General features: G+C 45.9%; 2 protein-coding genes across 2 annotated transcripts; one reads left to right on the forward strand and one right to left on the reverse strand.

The window, feature by feature from the left end:
• Positions 1-7,461: 7,461 nt before the first annotated feature.
• On the forward strand, positions 7,462-15,253 carry LOC543112 (WRKY transcription factor SUSIBA2). Its single transcript, XM_044475403.1, has 6 exons — positions 7,462-7,968; positions 9,021-9,191; positions 9,733-10,273; positions 10,727-10,892; positions 10,995-11,153; positions 14,318-15,253. Exons 1-6 carry the CDS (start codon positions 7,735-7,737, stop codon positions 14,889-14,891), a joined length of 1,845 nt encoding a protein of 614 aa, XP_044331338.1. The 5' UTR covers positions 7,462-7,734; the 3' UTR covers positions 14,892-15,253.
• Positions 15,254-15,868: 615 nt separating this feature from the next.
• LOC123052274 (chitin-inducible gibberellin-responsive protein 2) lies at positions 15,869-19,361 on the reverse strand. Its single transcript, XM_044475404.1, has 2 exons — positions 19,104-19,361; positions 15,869-17,890 (listed from the first exon to the last, which is right to left on the reverse strand). The coding sequence occupies exon 2, from the start codon at positions 17,813-17,815 to the stop codon at positions 16,148-16,150; it is 1,668 nt and encodes a 555-aa protein (XP_044331339.1). The 5' UTR covers positions 17,816-17,890; positions 19,104-19,361; the 3' UTR covers positions 15,869-16,147.
• Between the last annotated feature and the right edge of the window lie 5,935 nt (positions 19,362-25,296).

Below are 25,296 nucleotides of genomic sequence, written 5' to 3' on the forward strand. Positions count from 1 at the left end.
GAGGAATTTGACATTCTCAATGCCAATGACATGCTTCTTCTTCGCAAGCGTGTGCAAATTTCTCATGCCTGCATGACCAAGTCGTCGATGCCATAGCCAACCTTCTGAAGCTTTTGCAAGTAGGCACACGGCTGGTTGCGGTCCTGTAGAGAAATCAACAATATACAAGTCTCCTCTCCTAAAGCCTTCAAAGACTTTGGAATTGTCAGCTTCCATAACCACAACACAACGATACTTGCCAAAGACAACTACCATATCAAGATCACAAAGCATTGAGACAGACATGAGGTTGTATCCTAAGGACTCGACAAGCATGACTTTGTCCATGTGTCGATCCTTTGTGATCGCAACCTTACCTAGACCCAATACCTGACTTTTGCCTTTGTCAGCGAAGATGATATGCTTCAGATGCGATGGTGATAAGGGTGCATCCATCAATAGATTCTTGTCACCAGTCATGTGATTAGTACATCCACTATCGAGGACCCACTCAGTGGCTTTGGGTTGATCATCCTGCAGATGAATTAGTGCATCTTACGAACTTCATATACTTCATCAGTGAAGAATATGACATCACAATTCATCAGACGAATTTCATCAAGCAATGCAACAGTTAAAACAGTATGAGGACGTGTGAAATGAAAGTTCATTTCTTCATGATTAGCCTGCGTCCTTTCAGGCATTTTTTAGGTCTCCAGCAAATTCTTCAGACGTTACAGCACGTCTGGAGACCTGACCCTGCATAAAAGATTAGTTCTTTTCTTCACCACCCACATCTGAAGGGGTGGCAAAGAGTTCATCACTCTGCGAGCTCCATACGAGAAAGGTGGCATAAAAGCATATGAATAAGCAGAGAAATTCTTCGAGGACTTATGAACATAATGATTAGAAGAATAATGCTCATATTCATAGCCCTTAGCTCTTCCCTGCGAAACAGAGTTGTTAGCACGATGATGTTCATATGAGGACTTTGATCCTTTTGAGGAATTTGATCCATGTGAGGAATTTGGTCCGTATGAGGACTTGGATCCATATGAAGAATTTGATCTGGGGTTCCTATTCTTCACAGGTGGTGTCATGAGGACAGTCACCTGAAGACTTTCAAGGCACCTCTTGGGAACCCAGATTTTCTTCATAGGAGAACCGTTCCTGCAGTTAGTGCCAACATATCTAGCAAATACTTCACCATTCTGATTTTTAAACAGTTTATAGTTGGAGTCAAATGACTCATCAGAAGAATGAGAAGATTCACATGTAAAGCCAGATAAATTAGATGGATCAACTGGAGGTCCCTTTGCAGCAACCCATGAGGTTTTGGGGTACTGCTTAGGCTTCCAATATGTACCATCAGCATTGAGTTTCCTCTCAAAGGCAATACCCTCTTTCGTAGGGTTCCTGTTGAGGATCTGCTTTTTAAGCACATCACAAAGAGTCTGATGCCCTTTGAGGCTTTTGTACATGCCTGTCATGTACAATTCCTTCAGCCCTGCATCGTCAGTGATACTAGCAATGTCCTCAGATGAGGAATTAGTGATAGCAGAGACAGTTGAGGAATTTGTAGCATTAGAAGCATTTGAACATTCACGTGAAGAATTAGCAGATTCACGTTCAATGCATTTCAAACATGGAGGAGCAAGTTCTTCCTGAGCAGCGCTGATTTGTTGAGCAAGTAATGAATCACGCTCCTTCTGAAGATCTTCATAACTCACTCTTAGCTTCTCAAGATCTTGCTTTCTTTGAAGAAATTCATAAGAAAGCTTCTCATGATCAGACAAGAGAGTGTTATGATGACCTTGAAGGTTGTCAAACCTAGTCTGAAGTCTCTGAAGATTTTCAGTCAAGGTTTTAGTGCGATCCATTTCTTCACCCAACATATCATCACTTTTGTCTAGCATGTTTTGAACCTTTTCAAGAGCCCTTTGTTGTTTCACAGCAATCTTAGCGAGTTTAGAATAGCTGGGCTTAAGATTTTCATCAGACTCATTTTCACTTGATTCAGAGGAGGTATATTTGAGTACCTTGGCACCCTTTGCCATGAAGCAATAGGTGGGAGCGTAGTCATCATTGCCTTCATCAGCCTTGTTGGTGATGTCATTTTCTTCAGTGTTGAAGATAGACTTGCTGACGAATGCAATAGCGAGGGCTAGGCTCGCCACACCGGATTCAGAATCCTCAGATGCCTCCTCTTCCTCATTTTCTTCAGATTCAGCCTCAGAGTCCATTTCCTTGCCAATGAATGCCCGAGCCTTCTTGGAGCTGCTCTTCTTGTGAGATGAAGACTTTGAGGATTTTGATGATGAAGATTTTGAGGATTTCTTCTTTTTCTTCGCATCATCAGAACTGTAATCCTTGTATTTCTTTTTCTTTGATTCCTTTTCCCACTGAGGACAATCTTGAATGTAGTGTTCGGGTTTCTTGCATTTGTGACAAAGCCTCTTCTTGTAGTCACTGGATGAGGAATCATTGCTCCTTGAGGGTCTTCCAAAGCGACCACGTCTTTAGAACTTCTAGAATTTCTTCACGAGCAGTGCTAGATCATGGCTCAGTTCTTCAGGATCACCAAGGCTGCTGTCAGAGTCTTCATCTTCAGTCTCGGAAACTGCCTTGGCCTTCAGTGCACGTGATCTGCCATAGCTCGAGCCATAGAGATCTCTCTTTTCAGCAAGCTGGAACTCATGAGTATTTAGCCTCTCGAGGATATCAGCGGGATCAAGTGACTTGTAATCAGCACGCTCTTGTATCATCAATGCCAGAGTATCAAATGAGGAATCAAGCGATCTCAACAGTTTCTTCACCACCTCGTGGTCGGTGATGTCAGTGGCACCGAGCGCTTGAAGCTCGTTTGAGATGTCAGTGAGGCGGTCGAAGGTTTGTTGAGCATTTTCATTGTCGAGTCTTTTGAAGCGGTTGAAGAGATTGTGAAGAACATCAACTCGAGAGTCACGCTGTGTTGAGACTCCTTCATTTACTTTGGACAGCCTATCCCAGATAAGCTTAGCAGTTTCCAAAGCACTCACTCCTCCATACTGTCCTTTGCTCAGATGGCCACATATGATATTCTTCGCTTGAGAATCGAGTTGCTTGAATCTCTTCACATCGGTAGCGTTCAGTGAGGGTGAGACAGAGGGAACACCATTTTCCACAACATACCAGAGATCGTTATCAATTGCCTCAAGATGCATTCGCATCTTATTCTTCCAGTAGGGGTAGTCCGTCCCATCGAAGGTAGGACACCCAGCAGAGACCTTGATCATACTTGCGGTCGACATAACTAAAACTCCAGGCGGTTAAACCAAAATCACACAGAACAAGGGAGTACCTTGCTCTGATACCAATTTAAAGTGCGTTATATCGACTAGAGGGGAGGGTGAATAGGAGATTTTTATGAATTCTTCACTAAGGAATTTGTGGGTGAGGAAATTCCTTAGCGAAGAACTACCTGCAGCGGAATAAGTACTCAAAAGTATGCATAGCAGAACACAAGCATAGTCATCATGATGAAATGAAGACAAGCACAGAGTACAGAAAGCGTAAACACAGGATAACACAGGATGAAGACAAATAGACTGAAGAAATTGAACTGAGGAAATTGAGAAAGTCTTCAGTCAAAGTCTTCAAACACAGATATGAACAAGTGCACAACACAGTTATGAGGAAATGAAAGAGTTGAGGAAATAGAACCAGTTGGCTTGGTGAAGACAATGATTTGGTAGACCAGTTCCAACTGTTGTCTCAGTTGTACGTCTGGTTGGAGCGGCTAGGTATTTAAACCTGAGGACACACAGTCCTCACCGTATTCTCCTTGAGCTAAGGTCACACAGACCTCGCCCAATCACTCGTGGTAAGTCTTCAGGTGACTTCCAAACCTTCACAAACTCGGTCACTCGGTGATCAACAATTTCCGCTTGGATGCTCTAGACCATGACGCCTAACCGTCTGGAAGAAGCACAGTCTTCAAAGGTAACAAGCATCGGATCCACGCAGGATCAATCTCTTCAGTGATGCTCAATCACTTTGGGTTTGTAGGTGTTTGGGTTTGGGTTTTTCCTCACTTGATGATTTTCGCTCAAAGTCCTCGGAGGATGGGATACTCTCAATTGACAAGTGTCCGTTTCTCTCGGAGCAGCCAACCAGCTAGTGGTTGTAGGGGGCGGCTATTTATAGCCTAGGGAGCAGCCCGTCATGATAAGACATAAATACCCTTCAATGATATGACTGTTAGGTGGGTAGATATTTTGGGACAGCTCGCGCATAGCACAACAACGGTCGGAAATTTGAGTATCAAATTCCTCAGGGCTATCATGTTCCTCACTGTGTAGGCAATCCGCACTGGCGAATTCCTAACTCCTCAGGCAGAACAAATTCCTCAGAGACCAGAAGAACTTCGTCTCTGTCACTGAAGAATATGACTGAACTGTATGAGATTTCCAATGGCTTCACTCGAAGGGATTGGTAGGTGTAGGATTTTGAGTTGAGCATCACATGGAAATTTTTCCTTAGTATTTCCTCGACCCCCTTTAACAGTACGGTGTTTCCTATGACTCAAGAAAGAGAAAATGAAAGTACGAAAACAAAAGTCTTCACGCTTCATGTTCCTCAAATGAATACCAAGTCTTCAAAGTCACACCAATTTCTTCACTTTCAAAGTCTTCAGAAATCCAAAGTCTTCAGTCGAAGAACTTCATTTTTAGGGGTCGATTTTCACTGTCAATATCAAACTCCTCATGGACTTATAGACCTGTGTACACTCATAAACACATTAGTCCATTAACCTATAAGTCTTCAATACACCAAAATCACTAAGGGGCACTAGATGCACTTACATCTTGGCAACCAGAACAATTTTCTAAATTACGAACGGTTTTTGAAAATTCCATACTTTTTAGGAAAAAACAAGAACTGGAAATTTAATTGAACATTTTTTAAAATTACAAACATTCTTACAAACATGCCTTTGTAAAAATATGAGCATTTTTTAAATTTGCAAACAATTTCTGAAAATGGAAACATGTTTTGAACATTCAGAAGAATTTTAGAGAATGTGTCTCTTTAATGCAAACATTATTTCAATTTTTTTACATATCGCTAAAATAAAAATATTTTTTGAATTTGGAACATATTTGGATTGCATTTTTTATCTTGAACTATTTTGGAAAATGAAAACAATTTTTCAAAAAAGGGAATAATTTTCCTAATTTTGAACAAATTTTGGAATGCCAAAAAATTAAAATTAGAAACATTTTAAAAAAATAGGAACCCATGTGCTCGATCAAGTCATTTTGGAGTTGCATATGAGTATGCCAAACACGCATTTCACAATGAAAATGGATGAACTATTCAAACGTTGCCGGTTCTTGGTGCTTAGGCACAACATCTTCACCCTAATATTCAAAGCCTTGATTGTATATGATGTAATCACACTCATCCGGCACAATCATGTTGTGCATGATCACACAAGCAGTCATCACCTTCCAAAGTTCTCGGTGCTTCATGTGAGTGCAGGGTGTCTAACGATACCCCATCAAGATTGAAGCACACTAAAAACACGCATCACGTGCTTCCCAGCACTCTCTTGCGCTTGGACAAATCTCTGTTTCTTCTCTTCTTTCAGATTGAATATTGTCTTCACAAGATCTGACCACCGAGGAAAAATACCATCAGCCAGGTAGTATCCTTTGTTGTAATGGCGGCCATTGATCTTAAAATTGACCTCCGGGCACGTTGATATCATCTGTGAGAACAACCATGCCGAAGAAAGAGGGCCGTATCCAAAGATCTTGTGAAGCCACCGCTTCTAGTATGATAGTGCAACCTTTCACGTGCCCCTTGTACTACCCCTGCCAAGCAAATGGACACTTCTTCACTTCCAGTGCATACAATCTATGCCGCCAAGCATTTTCGGAAAGGCTCTATTCACATTGATCGCCAACAACGAGTTTGTATCTGCGGCATTTGGCTCTCTCACGCACTCAGGGCCAACACACTGCCACCACGACAGAACTTGTACATTGATTTGAGACATGTGGACTCACTCACACGGACGTACTCATCCACAAGATCATTGGGAAATTCATATGCAAGGATACGAATAGCCATAGTGCATTTCTGATAAGAAGAGAAGTCAACCTTGCCAAGAATATGATTGAATACTCGTCCCCACTCTTCACGGAACGCGTGTGAACCTTGCCAAGAATATGACAAAGAGCTTGTGGTTGCTGCAATGGTCGTCAATGGCCACATTGCTCGGTGGTGGCCTAGGTTCAGGGGGTCAATCTCGGGCCATGCTCCAGCGTTGAACCATAATAGGCAGAGTGATCATGCCCTGCTCTATGCCGATTACTTTAAGGATTCCCCGCTCTTCAAACCCCATCTTTTCCGGCGCCGCTTCCGGGTGGCGAGGCATGTATTCAATCATATTCGAAAGGGAGTGGTCGCATATGATTATTACTTTGAGTGCAAGGAGATGGACAGCGGCAGGTGGCCTTGCAGAGTGAGGCGAATGGTGTTGGGGCCAATGGGCGTCGCCGGCGACCATGGTTTATCTGGTACCAGAGGCGGCAAACAAAGCCCACAAACGCCAGCAAGAACTCCTAAAAGCGGGTCCGGGGGAGGGGGATTTGTGTGGATGCGTAGGGGCTTGTGCGGCCAACTTGCACCGCACGGAGCAGCCAGAAAATGGGCGGCGGCGGGGGAGCCGCGTAGGGAAGGGGAAAAGGGGAATGTTTTCTCGACAGGTGAGCCAGAGGGAGGACAAAGGAAGCACCCGAGTCCATGCCTTGTCCGTTTCAGCGCAACACGGTTTAAATTTAGACCGGAAATGAGTGAACGGCGGGAAAAAAAAGACATCCGTCCGTTTACAGAGACGCGTGTTAAACGCGGCCGGACTAAATTGTGTCGCGTGTTGGAGTTGGAGTTGGCATTAGATAGCCGTGTTTTTCGTTTGTCCCTTTGGTGCAGGAATAGCAGATATCCCAATACACAACCGCCTCATCAACGTATCCGCACGTTACACTGTCGCCAGCCGTCCATGCTTTTCTTCTACCCTGCGTAGATTTGGTAGTATACAGTGTAGCCAAAAAGAGTCGTTGCAGAACAATAAAACCCATTTAACCGCGGTAGAAACTCCCCGCGGCATTTTAAAATCCAGGCCCGGATTTACCATGTCGTTCTCATTCAATGCCAAGAGGATCATCATGGGGCACTCTGACAGGCATCCCATGCCGAATTTAAAACACGCATTTACTTTGCCCACCAGTATCCCAGCCTCACCCGCAGCCCCAACCCGCCCCCTCACCCCTCTCCCTGACGCGCCGACCGGCCCCCCGCGGCCCCACCCAGCAGCCACACCCAGAAAAGTAGCCCATCGGTGCCTCCAAAGTCCCAACCCCGCAGCCAGCCGCGGTCGCTGTCGCCACCCCCTGCCCCCGGATCCCACCACCGGTTTCGTGCCGCGGTTGCTCACATCACACCACACCACGCACGGCCGCTTCCCTCCCCGCTCTGAGCTCGCGTGCGTACCCAACCGGGGAAATTTCGGGCGCCATCCAGGGGCGGAAGGGTCATTTCCCCTGGCCCCATTAATTAAGTCCACACGAGCCGCAGCCCCACTCCCCACGCCGCCTTCGCTAGCGGACGAGCCCGCCCTCCCCAAACTGCCCCTCTCACCGTCGCCTCCAAAACCACCTCCGCCTTCCTCCTCACTCAGGCCCCTCCGCTCAGCCCCGCACCGCGCCGATGGCCGATTCGCCGAACCCTAGCCCCGGGGACCTCCCCTCGGCCGCCGGGAGCTCGCCCGAGAAGCCGCATCCCGCGGATCGACGCGTCGCGGCGCTCGCCGGCGCGGGCGCGAGGTACAAGGCCATGTCCCCCGCGCGGCTGCCGATCTCGCGCGAGCCCTGCCTCACCATCCCCGCCGGCTTCAGCCCCTCCGCCCTCCTAGACTCCCCGGTGCTCCTCACTAACTTCAAGGTGATTGCCGCCTCCCTGTACTGTACCTATCGCCTCTGGCCTCCTGTTACTACTTGTTACCGCGGGATCTGCCGGTTGTACGGCGTCCGTGTCATGCTGAGGTCAATTTGAGCTGGGGAAAAGGAGGGATTCCGATGCGCATTAGCTCCGCGCTCTAGTTTATGAGACAATTGCGCCGGGGAATTGGCTCGTGGCCTCGGAATAACGCGCTTTCCCTGTGCGCTTTCGCATTTCCGGCCATGCCATGAAGCTTCTGGAACTTCCTTTTCTGCGGGCGTTCTTCGTGATATGTTTGTTTTCCCTCCGTTTCTTCTTTTGGAGCGTCCCCGCGCCGTCTACTTGCTGTGGAGTGAGGTGGATGCTGTTGCTTGTGCGTCTGCAGGGAATTATTCTGTTAGTTATGCACACACTTGGGGGCTACGAGAACAAATCATCATTTGACATTCCTTCTACGGGGGCTCTGTAGGGCCTTATCTAAGGAAACGCCCCCTCGGCTCTGGCCGGTTATACTGGTGGTGTGCTAAGAGATGGTGCTCGTTCATAAGGAAATCACCAAGTAATTGTGGTCGGGTTGACCATTTGGTTGTTATTCTTCCTCGGGATTGATTGTAGAAGTGGTATTTGTTTACCTGAGTCCTCTTGCTGGCAGCGTACAGACTGAAATAGCCCTTGCTTGCTGGGCCTAGTCACTTGCAGCATCATTTTTACTTTCTTTGTCTTGCTCTGTTGTTCTTGCCGGCCTTCTTCTTCTTCATGTTTCCTCTTTCAAGCATAGGAGAAAATGATTGATAAACTTGTTACTTTTAAGGAAAAATATTTATTAAGGTGGCATTTATTTCAGAGGGCGAGGTACTTCATATATGCAATCTGCAGGCTATAGTAAAGAAAAATATTTATTAAAGTGACATTTATTTCAGAGGGCGATGTACTTCATATATGCAATTTGCAGCCTATAGTGTTGTTGTACTTTCTTTTTTGCGTTCACAAGTAAAGTATTCAGATGTCTTAAAGCGTGGTAGACATCGAAAATAGTTAACAAAGATTTCTTTCAGGTTGAACCTTCACCAACAACTGGTAGTCTGAGCATGGCTGCAATCATGCACAAGAGTGCTCATCCAGACATACTGCCTTCGCCACGGGATAAGTCTATTCGAGCCCATGAAGATGGGGGTTCTAGGGATTTTGAATTCAAGCCTCATCTGAATTCGTCTTCTCAATCACTGGTACACAACCTTTAATTTTCTTTTCTCTGCGTCCCATAGAGATTAATGTACTTTATCTTGCAGAACATCAAAAGAAAATTTAAGCATTTTGTTTCTATACGACCCCACAAATATATCTGGCCTTTATTGTGCATATTATAACCATAATCCGGCTAGGTTCTTGAATTGTTGCATAATTCATCATCTTGCCTATCATTTGTAAATGTTTGTACGAACTTACCTATTTTATTCTGATCTTTTTTGGAGGGTAGGAAGGTAACACTATCCCAGATGCATGGCAAATCTCAGTATAGAACTCATTAACTCAATGTCCATATGTAGCATTACGTCTTTCACATGTACTGGAGAAGTTTCTTTAAATAGTAGAGTTTGAAGAAAGCACTTTGAATGACAGTTTGGGGAGAAACTATGGTACATATGTAGTTAGATCTATCTGTGCTTGCTATGTTAGTCACATTCTTTCTTAATTCCTGTTGACTTGTTTTTGCATATTTTGTTTTGCATCGCGTAACATTTGTAATGCTCATATTTTGGACTGCAGGCTCCTGCTATGAGTGATCTAAAAAAACACGAGCATTCTATGCAAAATCAGAGTATGAATCCCAGCTCATCATCTAGCAATATGGTGAATGAAAACAGACCTCCCTGTTCACGCGAGTCAAGTCTTACAGTGAATGTAAGTGCTCCGAACCAACCTGTTGGAATGGTTGGTTTGACTGACAACATGCCTGCTGAAGTTGGTACATCTGAGCCGCAGCAGATGAATAGTTCTGACAATGCCATGCAAGAGCCGCAGTCTGAAAATGTTGCTGACAAGTCAGCAGATGATGGCTACAACTGGCGCAAATATGGGCAGAAGCATGTCAAGGGAAGTGAAAACCCTAGAAGTTATTACAAGTGCACACATCCTAATTGTGAAGTAAAAAAGCTATTGGAGCGTGCGGTTGATGGTCTGATCACGGAAGTTGTCTATAAGGGGCGCCATAATCATCCTAAGCCCCAGCCTAATAGGAGGTTAGCTGGTGGTGCAGTTCCTTCGAACCAGGGTGAAGAACGATATGATGGTGCGGCAGCTGCTGATGGTGAGATGTTTGTCATGATTTCTTGGAAATACTGCATCAGGTCCCTATAGTTTGGAGCTTGGCATCCTGCATTCTTGTATCTAGTATGGAAATAAAAATGTATCGACATCTATGGTTGAATTTTAGGATCCCATTGCTGCTTTTCCCTCCTCTCGAGTAGCTTCCTATTTTTTATGAACTTAATATAGTAGTATTAAAAACCATTAGTTCAAAGTTGTAAAATTCTTGGAAATGATTCCCTTAAAGTTACAAAGCTCAAATTTAGTTCTCACTCCAATCTATATTAATTGTCGCTGATTTAATACATATGAGTTTCCCTGAGTCGAACGTGGGCATCACAATAGATATATATTGACCAGTCCGTACACAAAAAGAGAGCTTGTGGTAGAAATGCTTTAATTTTCTTGTAGTCATTGTTTTGTCGCTATCTCAGACTTCTATTCTGTTTTGCAGATAAATCTTCCAATGCTCTTAGCAACCTTGCTAATCCGGTAAATTCGCCTGGCATGGTTGAGCCTGTTCCAGTTTCAGTTAGTGATGATGACATAGATGCTGGAGGTGGAAGACCCTACCCTGGGGATGATGCTACAGAGGAGGAGGATTTAGAGTTGAAACGCAGGTATGCTTGGTTTGGACTTGGTAAATTTACACTTTAAAGAATCATTCCTGTCAAGTGTCAAGTGCTAATCTTCTTGTCTACAACTATCAAATATGAAAACAGGAAAATGGAGTCTGCAGGTATTGATGCTGCTCTGATGGGTAAACCTAACCGTGAGCCCCGTGTTGTCGTTCAAACTGTAAGTGAGGTTGACATCTTGGATGATGGGTATCGTTGGCGGAAATATGGACAGAAAGTTGTCAAAGGAAACCCCAATCCACGGTAAGTACTTATTTTCTTCATTAGTTGCTTTTTATCCTTTTATTGTCTGGCTCTTGAGAAGATTGTCATTGTAATGGTAAATATCTATTCTGGCTAAGAACTTTTGCACTCTGTATTTTGCGACATGTCTATGCATAATTGTATTTTATATGCTTTCTCAGTCACGAGTCATGCATGTGTTGAGTTTTATCCCTAACATAAGAGAGCCTGTGATAAGATGATACTGGTTAAATGTAATATCTTAATAATAAATTTGTTGTAGAAGACTGATAGAAATGAAATAAAATGGCCATTGAACAAGTATTCTACTTCACACCTACGCTCAAGGTTTTATATGAATGAATAAGTGGACATCTGGTGAAGACATGTGGTAGATGAGGATGAAATATCTGTTACTTCACCTTTATCACTGATTCACTGTTGGTGATTACATGCGGATATGGAAGAATTCCTATTCCATACTACAATCAGCACATGTGTCTTGAAGGCCGCTCAAAGCTTGACCGCGTTTAGTCTGTCATATAGTTTTTACCATTCAGTTCTACCCCCTCCGTTCCAAAATACTTGTCGTGGCTTTAGTTCAAATTGAACTAAAACCACGACAAGTATTTTGGAACGGAGGGCGTATTATTTATGTGGGCGGGTACAGAGGTCCATTAGTTTTGTTATATGATGAGTTTTCCCCCTTCTGGTGAAGATCACATTTAAAGGCACATATGATATTGAGAATCATATAACATATAATGCAAAACAAAAACACACACATTTCATTTATGTCATGACACAAAATTATGTTGATGTATCATGTATACGCGTGTATACGATGAGCCCTGCAACACTATAATTAGCAGAGATAAAAAACTAGAAAGCAATGCTCCACTGTTAAATTATACTACCTCTGTAACTAAATATAAGACGTTGAACTGCAAAAACGTCTTATATTAAGTTACAGAGGTAGTACTATATAAAATATTATCCCTAAGCATACAAAGTGAAGGCAATTGATTGGCTGGTGTATGTTTTAGGAAGGGTGATATTTGGCCCGAAGTCCATATGTGCAGCCAGCTTATTTATGCATGGGGTGTAAGGCTTTAGAATAATCCCTTGCAGTTTGAGTTGCTAGCTAGTCAAAGACGCCCTTTCCATGAGGGAGGAAAGACAAGCTACATAAATATTTGGTTTGAAGCTAATGGTTGCGTAAGAATTGCTAGTGTTGAAAATGTATTTGTCATGCATTTGCTTTGCTGCCTAAGTTTTGACTTCAACTCCTGGTTCTTTTTTGGCCAAATATTCACGGGCATGACCAGAATTTTCGCAAACATTAGCAGTGGAAACTTTGACAACCAAACAGATTATACTGGTGTGCTTGCATGTATTTGTATGCCATGGCCTTTCACTACTCCCTCCGATCTGAATTAATTGACGCGGCCTCTATACAATGTAAAGGACATTGTATAGAGGCTGTGTCAATTAATTCGGATCGGAGGGGTTACTTCATTTTGTAAGTGCGTTAAAATTGCAATGTTGTACGGATACACCGTGCCATATGAAATGCTATTCCCATGTATACCAAAGGGAGGCATTTAATTTGTAGTCCAGTTTTTTTAGCCCCTCGAGGGCTATATCCACCCATGCATCACCGTCCGATAGATGTGTTGTGATCTGTATGGCCATTGTGCTTGCAGATTGCTTTAACTTCGCGCATTTATTTATAGTTTGCTAATGAACACACCAATGGGATTTCGTACAGTTTACATGTCAGATCGGATCAACGCATCATCGGCTTTCCCTGCACCTCCTCCAAGAGGCAAATGAATTCATGGTCTGGGATAACTTTTGCACTAATTGACAAACAATTTTCTTGTCTAATAAATTATTCTGTTTGGATTACATGCACAACTGTCCCAAAACGTAAGCAGAATTAGAGTTAGCATTAATTGGTTGGGTCGTGCTGATCACACACGGAAACAAAGTGTAAGAGGTACCCATAATGCAGGTCCGAACTCCAAAAAGCTCACCTTGTAACATACTCGATCAAATGCAAATGGTGCCACAACTCCCACTTGTTCCAGTAAAAGAATGTGGCTCAGCAAGGATTCCTACAAGCGTAGATCTTTCACGAAGGATCGATGTTCTATATGTACTCATATACTTTTTTATTCTATTTTATTTATCTTATAAATTGGAGTTAGTGGTGATAGTGGTGAGTTCACTCCCACCACTCCAGCCCAATTTCTCTCATCCATCCAGGACCCATCAGGCAAAAAAAGAAAATGATAAACAAAACAGTAATATAATGCAATTATGGACCCCACACCTCCTGCTACACATAGCTCAGTCAAACCAGCAAGCCACCGCCTTACTAATATTTTTTGAATGAGAAAATACTTTACAAGTGCACGAGCGTACACTTCTTTTTCCACTGCAACACAAGCCAGCCAGTCGCTGGCTGGCGCTCCCTCCTTCCCAATTCGTGTCCTCCGGCCTCCCAGTATCCATTTATAGTTTTGGTGTATTACCTTTTATGGTGTTATGCTTAGCAAGTGCATTGGTTGTTGTATACTGCTACTAATCTAATACTCCCTCCGTAGTGATCTAAACGCTCTATATTTCTTTACAGAGGGAGTACAACTGTAACCATTTTTGTGGTTGCCTAATAACACACAGACATTATGCTAGTCCTCTATAACAAATAAGATGGGATCATTCGAATGCATATCTTCTTAAAAACAAAGCTATGAGCATTAAATGTTCCAGCCTTTTTCTTTTAGGACAGGTAGGCAGCAATTTTTCTAGTAAAAAAAGCAGTTCAACCACTGTGGTTAATCACTGCTACACTCATTCAACCTGACCACACGCTGGCAGCACCAAGTAATAATGAACCATAACATACAGCACCAAGTAATAATGAACCATAACATACAGCACCAAGTAATAATGAGCCACATGAGCATGCATTTTTTTTGTATGATAATTATGGGAGTCAGGCTTTTAAGGGCTTGATTGATTCTGGTGATTGATGTTTCGAAAAGTGAACCACATGGATCGCACCGCGACCTTAATTTGTATCACCTTGTGAATGGATTTGTATGTAGCTAGCAGCTACTCAGTTAGCTACTCAGTTTGTTATGTGAGCCATTGCACTCTTATATATTTGATTGCAGGAGTTACTACAAATGCACAAGCACAGGATGCCCTGTGAGGAAGCATGTTGAGAGAGCATCGCATGATCCTAAATCAGTGATAACAACGTATGAAGGAAAACATAACCATGAAGTCCCTGCTGCGAGGAATGCAACCCATGAGATGTCTGCACCTCCCATGAAGAATGTCGTGCATCAGATCAACAGCAATATGCCCAGCAGCATTGGGGGCATGATGAGAGCATGTGAAGCCAGGAACTTCACCAACCAATATTCTCAAGCGGCTGAAACCGACACCGTCAGTCTTGACCTTGGTGTTGGGATCAGCCCGAACCACAGCGACGCCACAAACCAAATGCAGTCTTCAGGTCCTGATCAGATGCAGTATCAGATGCAATCCATGGCTTCGATGTACGGCAACATGAGACATCCATCATCAATGGCAGTGCCAACGGTACAAGGAAACTCTGCTGGCCGCATGTATGGTTCCAGAGAAGAGAAAGGTAACGAAGGGTTTACTTTCAGAGCCACACCGATGGACCATTCAGCTAACCTATGCTATAGCGGTGCTGGGAACTTGGTCATGGGTCCATGAGAGGAATGATGAGAGTGTCTACAAATGCTTATAGCTCCATGAATCATATATTACAAACAATGCTTTTGTAACGACAATCTCTTCAGCAAGATTCTTAATTGTGTATCGGTTACAAGTCAGTTCAGCCGGAGGCAAGTAAGCTATAAGCTATACCTGGGGGACTGCAGCAAATGCGCATGTGTCTTTTTAAGTGCGGAAAAAAGCCCCTGCTGTATGTAGCGCTGCAGCCCTACATTCGTTGTACAGCGAACCTAATATGATTAATTAATTAGATTATGAGAATTTGGTTTTGTGAACTGTCTTATCTTCTGTACTGGAATATTGACATAAATATAGATCATGGTAATTTTCTTTCCCGTTAAGACCACTGTTATTTATGGATGCTCGTACAACGATAGCTTAGTCTCTGTGCTTACATCTCAAATCATTTTTGATTGGGTTTACTTTGTACTACTCGCTTACAAGTTCCAACCCTACAAAAAGGGCATGGACAACCAGAAGTGCACCAAGAAGCATGGGTGGTCGAAACCTCCTGAGAGATATGTTAAATTGAATATTGTTGCTGCCTTCAGCCTTCAGGAAGAGATTGGTGCTACTGGAGTACTGATCAGAGATGACCGTGGGCATTTTGTTTTGCGGCGAGTAACAGTAGAATAGATCACGTAAATGCGGCACCTACTTCAAAAGCTAGAACTTTCAAGGATGGTCTAATCCTTGCAAGACAGGTTGGATGCGAGAATATCATAATTAATCCGGATGTATGGAAGTGGTTTAGGCTATGCATGTTTCTTCAACGACCAAATCTTCGGCAATTTACGAAGAGTGTGTGCTCTTAGCGAGGAATTTTTCTCAACGGGAGATCCTCCGACTATTATTTTGTATATCTAGCCTGGTGGATGATGTTACCATGTTCGAAAATTAATAAAATCGTCTTCCTCAAAAAACGAAAAAGAAATCTCCAAAGGCACCAATACCCATTATCTCAAATCATCTTTGGTTACGAGGCAGTGCTGATTGAGACATAATTAAATGCAATTACATTAAGATTAGATGGAAACATATACTGTAGCCCTCCAACTTGTACCACTACATCTCATCAGCCTTATTCAGGCCTAAGACCTAAGTTCGGCATTACAACAGCAGGTTACTTGGGAGCTATTCTTCTCCACAGCAGCAGCATCACCCTAGAGTCCAACAAAGCATGCATCTAGATTCGTCTACGAGCAGCGAGGTCACAAAGCAGCAACACCACAACACTAGTGCCATGCGGAGGAGACGACGAGGGGCTTGCTCTTCCAGCCGAGGTAGAGCGCCCCGTCCCTCTCGGCGAGCTTGTAGTTCTCCGAGTAGCTCTGCAGCAGCGTGCTGATGGTGGCGTTCACCAGCGAGCTGAGCGGCGACGGCCTGAAGCCGGCCATGGTGAGGCGCGCCTTCCACTTGCCGAACACCTCGTGCCGCTCCACCCGCTCCGCGCCCTCGCACGCGATCAGGTTCACCACCTCCCTCGCCAGGCAGTGCTGCTCCATGTTCACCCGCTCCCTGTCGTCCCTCGGCAGCGTCAGGTCGATGGACTCGAAGATGGCCGTGTAGTACTCCAGCGTCTCCGCGAACCTCTGCGGGAACGGCGCCGTGTTGGTGTTGGACTCCTGCTCCACCAGGGTCAGCACCCTAGGCCTCAGGCCCTTCACCAGCCGCAGGATCCGGTCCCGGTGGTTCGCCGTGCTCACCGTCTCGTCCGGGATGTGGTGCAGCTCCAGGGTGAAGTTCACCGTCAGAGCCTCCCCGGGGACGACCCCGAGGTGCCCCTCTTCCACCTCTTCGCCGGCCATGGCGACCGAGTGGAACTCAAATGGAACCTTGCAGAGCCCGGCAATGTGCGACAGCCTCCTCCCAACAAGGTCCAGCCCGCCGCCTCGCGCGTAGGCCGACACCGTGTCATCGATGCCGGTGATCCTCACGGTCGGCGGTCCACCGGGCCTGGCCGCGAGGGCCTGGAGGAGGGAGATCCACTGAGCTCCCTGAGCGATGTGGAAGTCGATTATGTGGATCCTGTCCTCCCCCTTGACGGCCTCAGCGATCGCGCCGTTGGCCGACATGTAGCCGAACTTGAAGTAGGGGCAGGCCTCGTAGAGGAAATGCATGTAGGAGAGCAGGTCGGAGCTCTTGGGCTCCTTGCACCTCAAGGCCTTGTAGATGGAGTGGCCGGAGGAGGCAAGCCTGGCCACCAGCCCTTCCACCATGTAGGCTCCCAGCCTCTCCAGCGGCGTGCCGGAGACCGAAACCATCTTCCTCAGCTCCGGCACCATCACATCCACCGCGTACATGTTCTTCTCCTCCACAGCTCTGGCGCAGGCAAGCAGCAGCTCCTTCAGGTCGCCCCTGGGAAAGTCCATCATCTGCGCCCACTTCTCCGGCTCCAGCGAAAGCTGCTTCGCCACGGAGCTCTCGAGGCTGTTAACTGTCTCTGCGTCCGGCCCAAGCATTTCAGCCTCAAGGTCCTTGAGCTTCTGCTTCAGGTCGTTCGGATCCTCGGTCGTCACAGTGACGCATGAAGCACTCACGGGAGACCCGTTGGTGGAGTCGGAGTGGCTGTCGTCGTGAGACGACGGGCTGCCGCTGCCGCTCCCGATGGACGGAGGAGTGAAGCTATGGCTGGAGGGCGAGTCATGCCTCATGCAGCCGGCTGCGGCCGAGGAGTCCAGAGTGTGCTTCATCTGAGCAACCTGGTTCTCATAGCTAGCGTCTGATGAGTGGGACTTGAGGCTGTAGTGATGCTGTGGCACAACATGGGTGTCTGGAGATGGCTGGTAAGGGCGGCAGGGATGCTGTGGGTTGTCGGAGTACTGGAACTGGAACTGCTTCGGGTTCTGCCTCTGCATGTTGCTGAAGGGGTGGATCATCCGGGAAGTTGGAGTGTCGGCCATCCTTGTTCGGTGAAGAATCTGACACACTAATCACTGCATGGATCTTCTAGCCAAGAAATCCAGGTGAAACGAAATCTGAAACAAGACAGTAATAAGACTGTAAGAAGAAAAGGGCACCGAGTTACTAACTCCAAAGGTAAAACTGGTAGCCAAGCATACACTTCCAGTAACAGAGATAGAACTGGTGTAATGTATACATGGAACTAAATACATACTGTATCCAAAGAAAGACATGCAAAAGTACAAGAACCTAACAATCACAAGCAACCATACTTTTACTAGTGATGAAAATAATACTAGAATTAGAAGATCACATACAAGGCATACACTATAAACAGACGATCAAGTTAGTCTGAAGAGAACACTTTCAGTAGCAGTCTAGCAGAGAACCAACTACTGGGAGGCATCCTACAGATAACAAGAAGCAAGTGAACGGATGAGCATGGTGTAGTGGTGCTGACCGAAGAAGATCGTCACGATTACATCGCCAAGCCTCCCAGCAAAGAAAAAACAGCCGTACTACTAAAGTAGGAGTATGACCTGAGCGCGCGCAAACAAAAGAGAGGCCTGTAGACGACTACAACGGGTCGTAAAGTAATCCCCACCTCATCACAATTTCCTACAGTACACCAAACCAGCTGCACGGGCAGTTTGACCCGCCCGTCCGTCGGCCCAACCAACCACACTCCCTTTCCCGTCCCGGCACAGGGACAGGATTAATTAACTGACACCCACTGAAATAAATATACAAGATCGCATGAGTCAATGGTCAAAAGCCCCTGGATCTGCTTGCTTTGGCAGGCACAAATCGTGAGGTCTAATCTACCACCAACCATTTGACGCGGTCTGAGGAAATTCCCCGTAGCTCGCAAGCATGGTCATGGCCTACTAGTAGTACCGAGGCCGTACGGGTGCTATGCGGCTACCGTCTACGCCGACTAGGCTTGCAAGCAAAATACGCCTACTGTCGCACAAAAAGTACTACGTACCCCAAAACAAACAAAGAAAAAAAACTACGGAAGCAGCTTCTTTCTCGCTTGCGCGACTGCCAATCTCACACGGAAATTAACGAGCTGAGCGTCGATTCACGGGAAACCACTGGTCGCGACCAAACATCAAGAGCGCCCTAGCTAACCGTGAGCCGGAACGAGCAAGGGCAGGTCATGGCCTAGCCTAGCATCTGCCTTCATTTTCTTCAAGCGCTCATGAAGCTCAAAACTGACCTAGCTTCCTTCCTAGCTGCTACAAAGAAGGCAGGCGAGAGCGGAGGAACGAGGAAGGGAAATACCTCTACGCAGGTAGCTCCGGCCGGTGGCCCTCCGTCGAACCCTTGAGCTGAAGTCGAGGCGAGGAGGATTCGTGCGGCGATGGCGAAAAGCTAGCGCCGGGGGAAGAGAGATCGCGAAGGGAGGGAGAGGGGAAGAGAAAGAGAAGCGAGGAGGTGGGTGTTGGTGGCTCTGGGGCTGTGGTGTGGGGAGTGCGATGTTGTTTCCTGTAGGGGGGGCTAGTGGATCCTCCGGGTGGCCGTTGCTATTTCTACCCGGGGCCGCGCGGGGACGCGTCGTCCGCGGTTTGTGCCGTCGTGAGGCGTGACGCGCGGGCGGGGTCGGGGTCGGGGCCCGGCCTGGGCGTTCAGACCGCGGCTGCGTGCGTGGCGCGCACCGTGCACGGGGATGGATCAAATATCTCAGCAGCGCCCCCACTGCTGCTCGCTCACCCGCACTCGTGCGTCGTGCGTCGAATACTTGACGCGCTTCGCGGCTGGACTGCGGACTGGATGGAGGTTGGACCGTGGGACTGCACGAGGCTCCAGCGCCAGGTATTTGCTTGCTTGCTCGGGAGTCGGGATAACTGTGCTGTGTGTGATGCGCCGGGATGACGACGGTATACTTGTCGTAGCGACTGTCGCCGTCGTCGTGCAAGGAGAGATCATCACGTGCTGCTGGGAGGGATTTGACGATGCTTCGTCAAGGTGTATTTTCAATAGGTATTTTTCGCTCCGTGCCATCAAATTGCCAGCTGACACTCGCCAAAAGGTGAACTAAACAACGGGACGATAACTAGCAGCCTGCTCCCAACACGCCTCCGTCGCCTTCCTACCACTTTTCACCGTGTCTCCTTCGTCTCAACACATGTATGTGCGAATGTATGCATGTTATATGCCGGTGCTGAACACGCATTGAATATTTAGAAACAAGCGAAGCGAGCTCATGGTTTTGAGGAGCTCTCTTTCTACCTCTTCCACACGCGCGGAGCATCTACAATCCGTTCCGTTCCGTCGAAGAAGATTTACGCATGCTTATCCTAGCTTTTCCACCACATGACCAGTACGTGCTAGATATTCCGCGTCTACACAGATATGAAAAAGCCGGGAGGTCCTAGTCACGCTGCGGTTTTCATCATTTCCTGTTTCAGTGGCATCGTTTCTCATGTCTGTCCCCGGGAAATTATCATCCACGTACCGCCTTTCTCGCTTTTGACAACCGATCCTTTAGCGTCCAGCGACCTTTTCCTTCCTTTTTAACTCCAAGATCGCATGGTGGGTCCATGTGCGCCCCGCCCAAGCTAGCTGCAGCTGATACTTCTAACATGATAACGCCACTGCCGTTATCTTAGATGGGTACGACATGAGTGCTCCGTATCTTTTCTGATGTGCTGCACTGCTGTTCCATCATTATGAACGCCTTACATTAATTGGTTGATTTCCAAGGGTCTACGTTCCTTCTTCGCTAGAGTGTACGCCTCCAAAATCGTGGATGGCATGCATGCACTGACTAAAACTGATTGTACAATCTTGACTCCTACGAGTACTAGTAGGAACCCTAAGAGCATCTACAACCGGATCTCTTAAACCCGCCTCATACACTCATAATTTTTTGATCCCAGACGGCCTCCTGAAACGGCCCTCAAACACCCATATCCAGCCCAAATATGGGGCACCCGGGCACGCCCGCCACGTCGGCCTGACGGCGTGGCCCCACACGGACTCTCCGGAAAACCCGGCGGTCTGACGGGCGCCTCGACCGTCGTCGCGGTGTGTCCACCACGTGGCGCCGCTCCGGCTCGCCGCCCGAGGCCGTAGCCGGCTATTTAAGCCGGCCAGCGCCCCCAGCCCTAGCCCATCTGCCTCTTCCCTCCCTCCGCCGCCACTCGAGCCCGTTATAGCCATGCCCCCACGCCGCCGCTACTACACGATCCAACACCGTCTCTTCCTCCTTGAGCATATCTGGATCCTTAGGGAAGCGAGGCTACCTCTGGAACCGAAGGAGGATTTCGAGGAGGTTGAGGAGGAGGTGCCGGGGTAAAAGGGCATGTAGCCCGTAAGTGTGATTTTGGTAATTAATGACAATCTCTATGGACTAATGTTTTCACTGAGATATATTTGAAGGTATTCTACATAGATGGTGCTTCAAGGATATTAGATGGAATGAAGGATGAAGTTCATATATATGAAGATATATTTGCTCTAAGCTTTGGTATTAATTGACAATTCCTATGGAGCATCAAGTGCATTCAATCTTATATGAAGATATGTTCCACAGTGATGCTTGAAGTGCATTGGCTTGGTTTGTGAAGAATGACATCAAATCATCCAAAGAAGTCCTCTAGGTATCCCTCTCTGGATACCCCATGCGCATGGGCCTCCTGACCACCGTGCGCATGGGGTCGAGTGTCAACTCTCTGGATACCCCGTGCGCACGGGGTCCCTGACCCCCGTGCACACGGGGCCTAGGTTTTGGCACTCGAGGTCCCATATCCAGTGAGGTTTCAAGTTACTCTTTGGGGATTTATGTTGAAGCCATCAAGATTGATTTTAATGTCTAACCAAATATATTCAAGGTGGAGTTCGTTAGAGGATCTCAAAGATTGACATATGTGGGCTTTTAAGGATCAAGAGCTTGAGAGTATTGAAAGGATCGAGAAGAGGGGTCTAGAGGGGGGATTAGACCCTCAACAAGTAAAAGTAGCAATTTTTAAGTTCTCCAAGTTAAGGTGGAGTTTTAGCACAATTTTAAGCATTCACAATACATTTCAAGCAAGCATGACAAGAGTATATGCAGCGGAAAAGAGTAAAACATGCAAGTTGCAAGAAAGTAAAGGGATGGGATTGGAGTTTGCAAACACAATGGAGACATGGAGATTTTTGGCGTGGTTCCGATAGGTGGTGCTATCGTACGTCCACGTTGATGGAGACTTCAACCCACGAAGGGTAACGGCTGCGCGTGTCCACGGAGGGCTCCACCCACGAAGGGTCCATGAAGAAGCAACCTTGTCTATCCCACCATGGCCATCGCCCACGAAGGACTTGCCTCAGTCGGGTAGATCTTCACGAAGTAGGCGATCTCCTTGCCCTTACAAACTTCTTGGTTCAACTCCACAACTTGACGGAGGCTCCCAAGACCTAACCAATCTAGGAGACACCACTCTCCAAAAGATAATAGACGGTGTATTGATGATGAACTCCTTGCTCTTGTGCTTCAAATGATATTCTCCCCAACACTCAACTCTCTCTCACAGATTTAGCCATGGTGGAAAGATGATTTGAGTGGAAAGCAACTTGAGGAAGGCTAGAAATCAAGATTCTTGTGGTAGGATTGGAATATCTTGATCTCAACACATGAGTAGGTGGTTCTCTCTTAGAAAATGTATGGTGGAAGTGTAGGCACGTTGTGATGGCTCTCTCACATATGGAGAAGGGGGTGTAGGGGTATATATAGCCTCCACACAAAATCCAACCGTTACACACATTTAACCCAACTCGGTGAGACCGAATAGTTCAAAATGTGTACGTTAGGAATCTCGGTGGGACCGACTGGAACAACTCGGTGGGACCGATGTGCTAGGGCTTTAGGGAAAACATCATCTCGGTGGCACCGATTGCATCAACTCGGTGAGACCGAAATGAAGCAATAAGGCAACAGAGAGAATGTAAAGCCAACTCGGTGAGACCGAAATAAATGCAACAAGTCACAGAGCGTTGGCAATGCCATCTCGGTGAGACCGAGACCCGTACCGATGAGACTGAACTGTTAGGGTTTCTGGCAGTGGCTATGTCATATGAACTCGATGGCGCCGGATAGAAAGAATCGGTGGGGCCGAGTTTGACTTTAGGTTTCGGACATATTTGGATGGAGAAAGTGGTTGAGGGCTTTGGAGCAATATCACTAAGCATTTGAGCAAGCAAGCCATTAAGCAACACCTCATCCCCTTTTTATAGTATTGGCTTTTGCCAATATGTGTCCTGAGCATTTTGAAGGGGTTCCACGTCCTCTTGTCCTTTCCACGCCATTGTTGAACTTGTGTGAAATACACTAGATAAAAGCATTAGTCCAACATGAGATATGTTGACATTAATTACCAAAATCACCCAGGGAGCACTTGTGCTTTCAAGTATAAACAAATAGAAGAATTCAAGTTATGGTTTCAAGACAATATCATGGTAATCTCATGTTGGGTTTCAGTTGATCAAGTCTTGAAGCAAGCAACTAGAGTGGAGAATTCATTGTGCCTCTCAAGAGATTATGATGGAGTTTTTAGAAGAGCAAATGATGGCCAATATGATATTCATAATGAAACTTGATATGGTCATGAAGGAGTCTTTGGTGATCTCTTTCTCGAAGCAATGAAGGGAAATGAAGAAATCGCTGTGGCTTTCAAGAAACCAAGATGGGGCATGAAGTAAAGATGTTGGTTGACCAAGATTAAGCTCGAAGATTATCTTGATGGTCAACTCACAAGCGCAAACAATGTACTGATACATCTCTAATGTATCTATAATTTTTGATTGTTCCATGCTGTTATATTATCATTCTTGGATGTTTTACAATCATTTTATAACAACTTTATATCATTTTTTTGGGACTAACTTATTGACATAGTGCCCAGTGCGAGTTGCTGTTTTTTGCTTGTTTTTTACTTTGCAGAATATAAATACCAAACGGAGTCCAAATGCCATGAAACTTTTTGGAGTTTTTTTTGGACCAGAAGACACCTTGGGGGCCAAGAAAGTACTAGAGGGCAGACCCGTGGGGGGCACAACCCACCAGAGCATGCCCCGGGGGTTGTGGTCCTGACGAAGCCCCCTGCACCGCCTCTTCGCCCTATAAATTTCCAAATATTCCAGAAACCCTAGGGGAGACGTTGAAACACAATTCCATCCGCTGCAAGTTCCGGAACCACAAGGTCCAATCTACACCATCACGGAGGGGTTCATCATCCTCATTGGTGCCTCTCTGATGATGCGTGAGTAGTCCACCATAGACCTACGGGTCCGTAGGAAGTAGCTAGATGGCTTTCTCTCTCTCTTTTGATTCTAATACAATGGTCTCTTGGAGATCTATTTGATGTAATGACTTTTTGCGGTGTGTTTGTTGGGATCCGATGAAGTTTGAGTTTATGATCAGATCTATATCCATGAATGTTATTTGAGTTTTCTTTGATCTCTTATATGCATGATTACTTATAGCCTCGTATTTCTTCTTCGAATCCTTGGTTTAGTTAGGCCGACTAGATCGATTTTTCTTGCCATGGGAAGAGGTGCTTTGTGATGGGTTCGATCTTGCGGTGTTCTTTCCCAGTGACAGAAGGGGCAGCAAGGCACGCATGTATCGTTGCTACTAAGGATAACAGGATAGGGTCTATTCCTACATGAATAGATCTTATCTACATCATGTCACCGTTCTTATTGCATTACTGTGTTTCTCCATGAACTTAATACACTAGATGCATGCAGGATAGCGATCGATGTGTGGAGTAATAGTAGTAGATGCAGAATCGTTTCGGTCTACTAATCTTGGACGTGATGCCTATATAATGATAATTTCCTGGATATTGTCATAATTATTTGATCTTCCATCAATTGCCCAATAGTAATTTGTTTACCCACCGTATGCTATTTTCTCGAGAGAAGCCACTAGTGAAACCTACGGCCCCGGGTCTATCTTTTATCATATTGCTTTCAGATATATTTTTATTTGCTTTTATTTTCAGATCTATTATTCTAAAAATCAAAAATACCTTGCTGCACTTTTTCTTTATTTATTTTATTTTGTGTTATTGTGAGATCTATTTATCCAAAATCATACAAAACAATCTATCTTTTGCCCGGGGAGGGATTGACAACCCCTCTTACACGTTGGGTTGCAAGTATTTGTTCTTTGTGTGCAGGTACCATTTACATAGCTTGGCCTAGCCTCCTACTGGATTGATACATTGGTTTTATAACTGAGGGAAATACCTACCATAGCTGTACTGCATCATCCCTTCCTCTTTGGTGAAATACCGACGCAATTTCAAGCAACATCAAAAGGAATTTCTGGCGCCGTTGCCGGGGAGGATCAAGTCAAGATCTATCAGGTTCCTAATCACAAATCTCATCTCCTTGCAATTTACATTATTTGCCATTTGCCTCTCGTTTTCATCTCCCCCACTTCACAAAAGTTGCTGTTTTATTTGCCTTATTTCCGTTTGCCTTTGTCGTG

This window comes from Triticum aestivum, chromosome 2D (genome assembly GCF_018294505.1).
Source record: "Triticum aestivum cultivar Chinese Spring chromosome 2D, IWGSC CS RefSeq v2.1, whole genome shotgun sequence".
In the NCBI taxonomy this organism is placed as follows: domain Eukaryota; kingdom Viridiplantae; phylum Streptophyta; class Magnoliopsida; order Poales; family Poaceae; genus Triticum; species Triticum aestivum.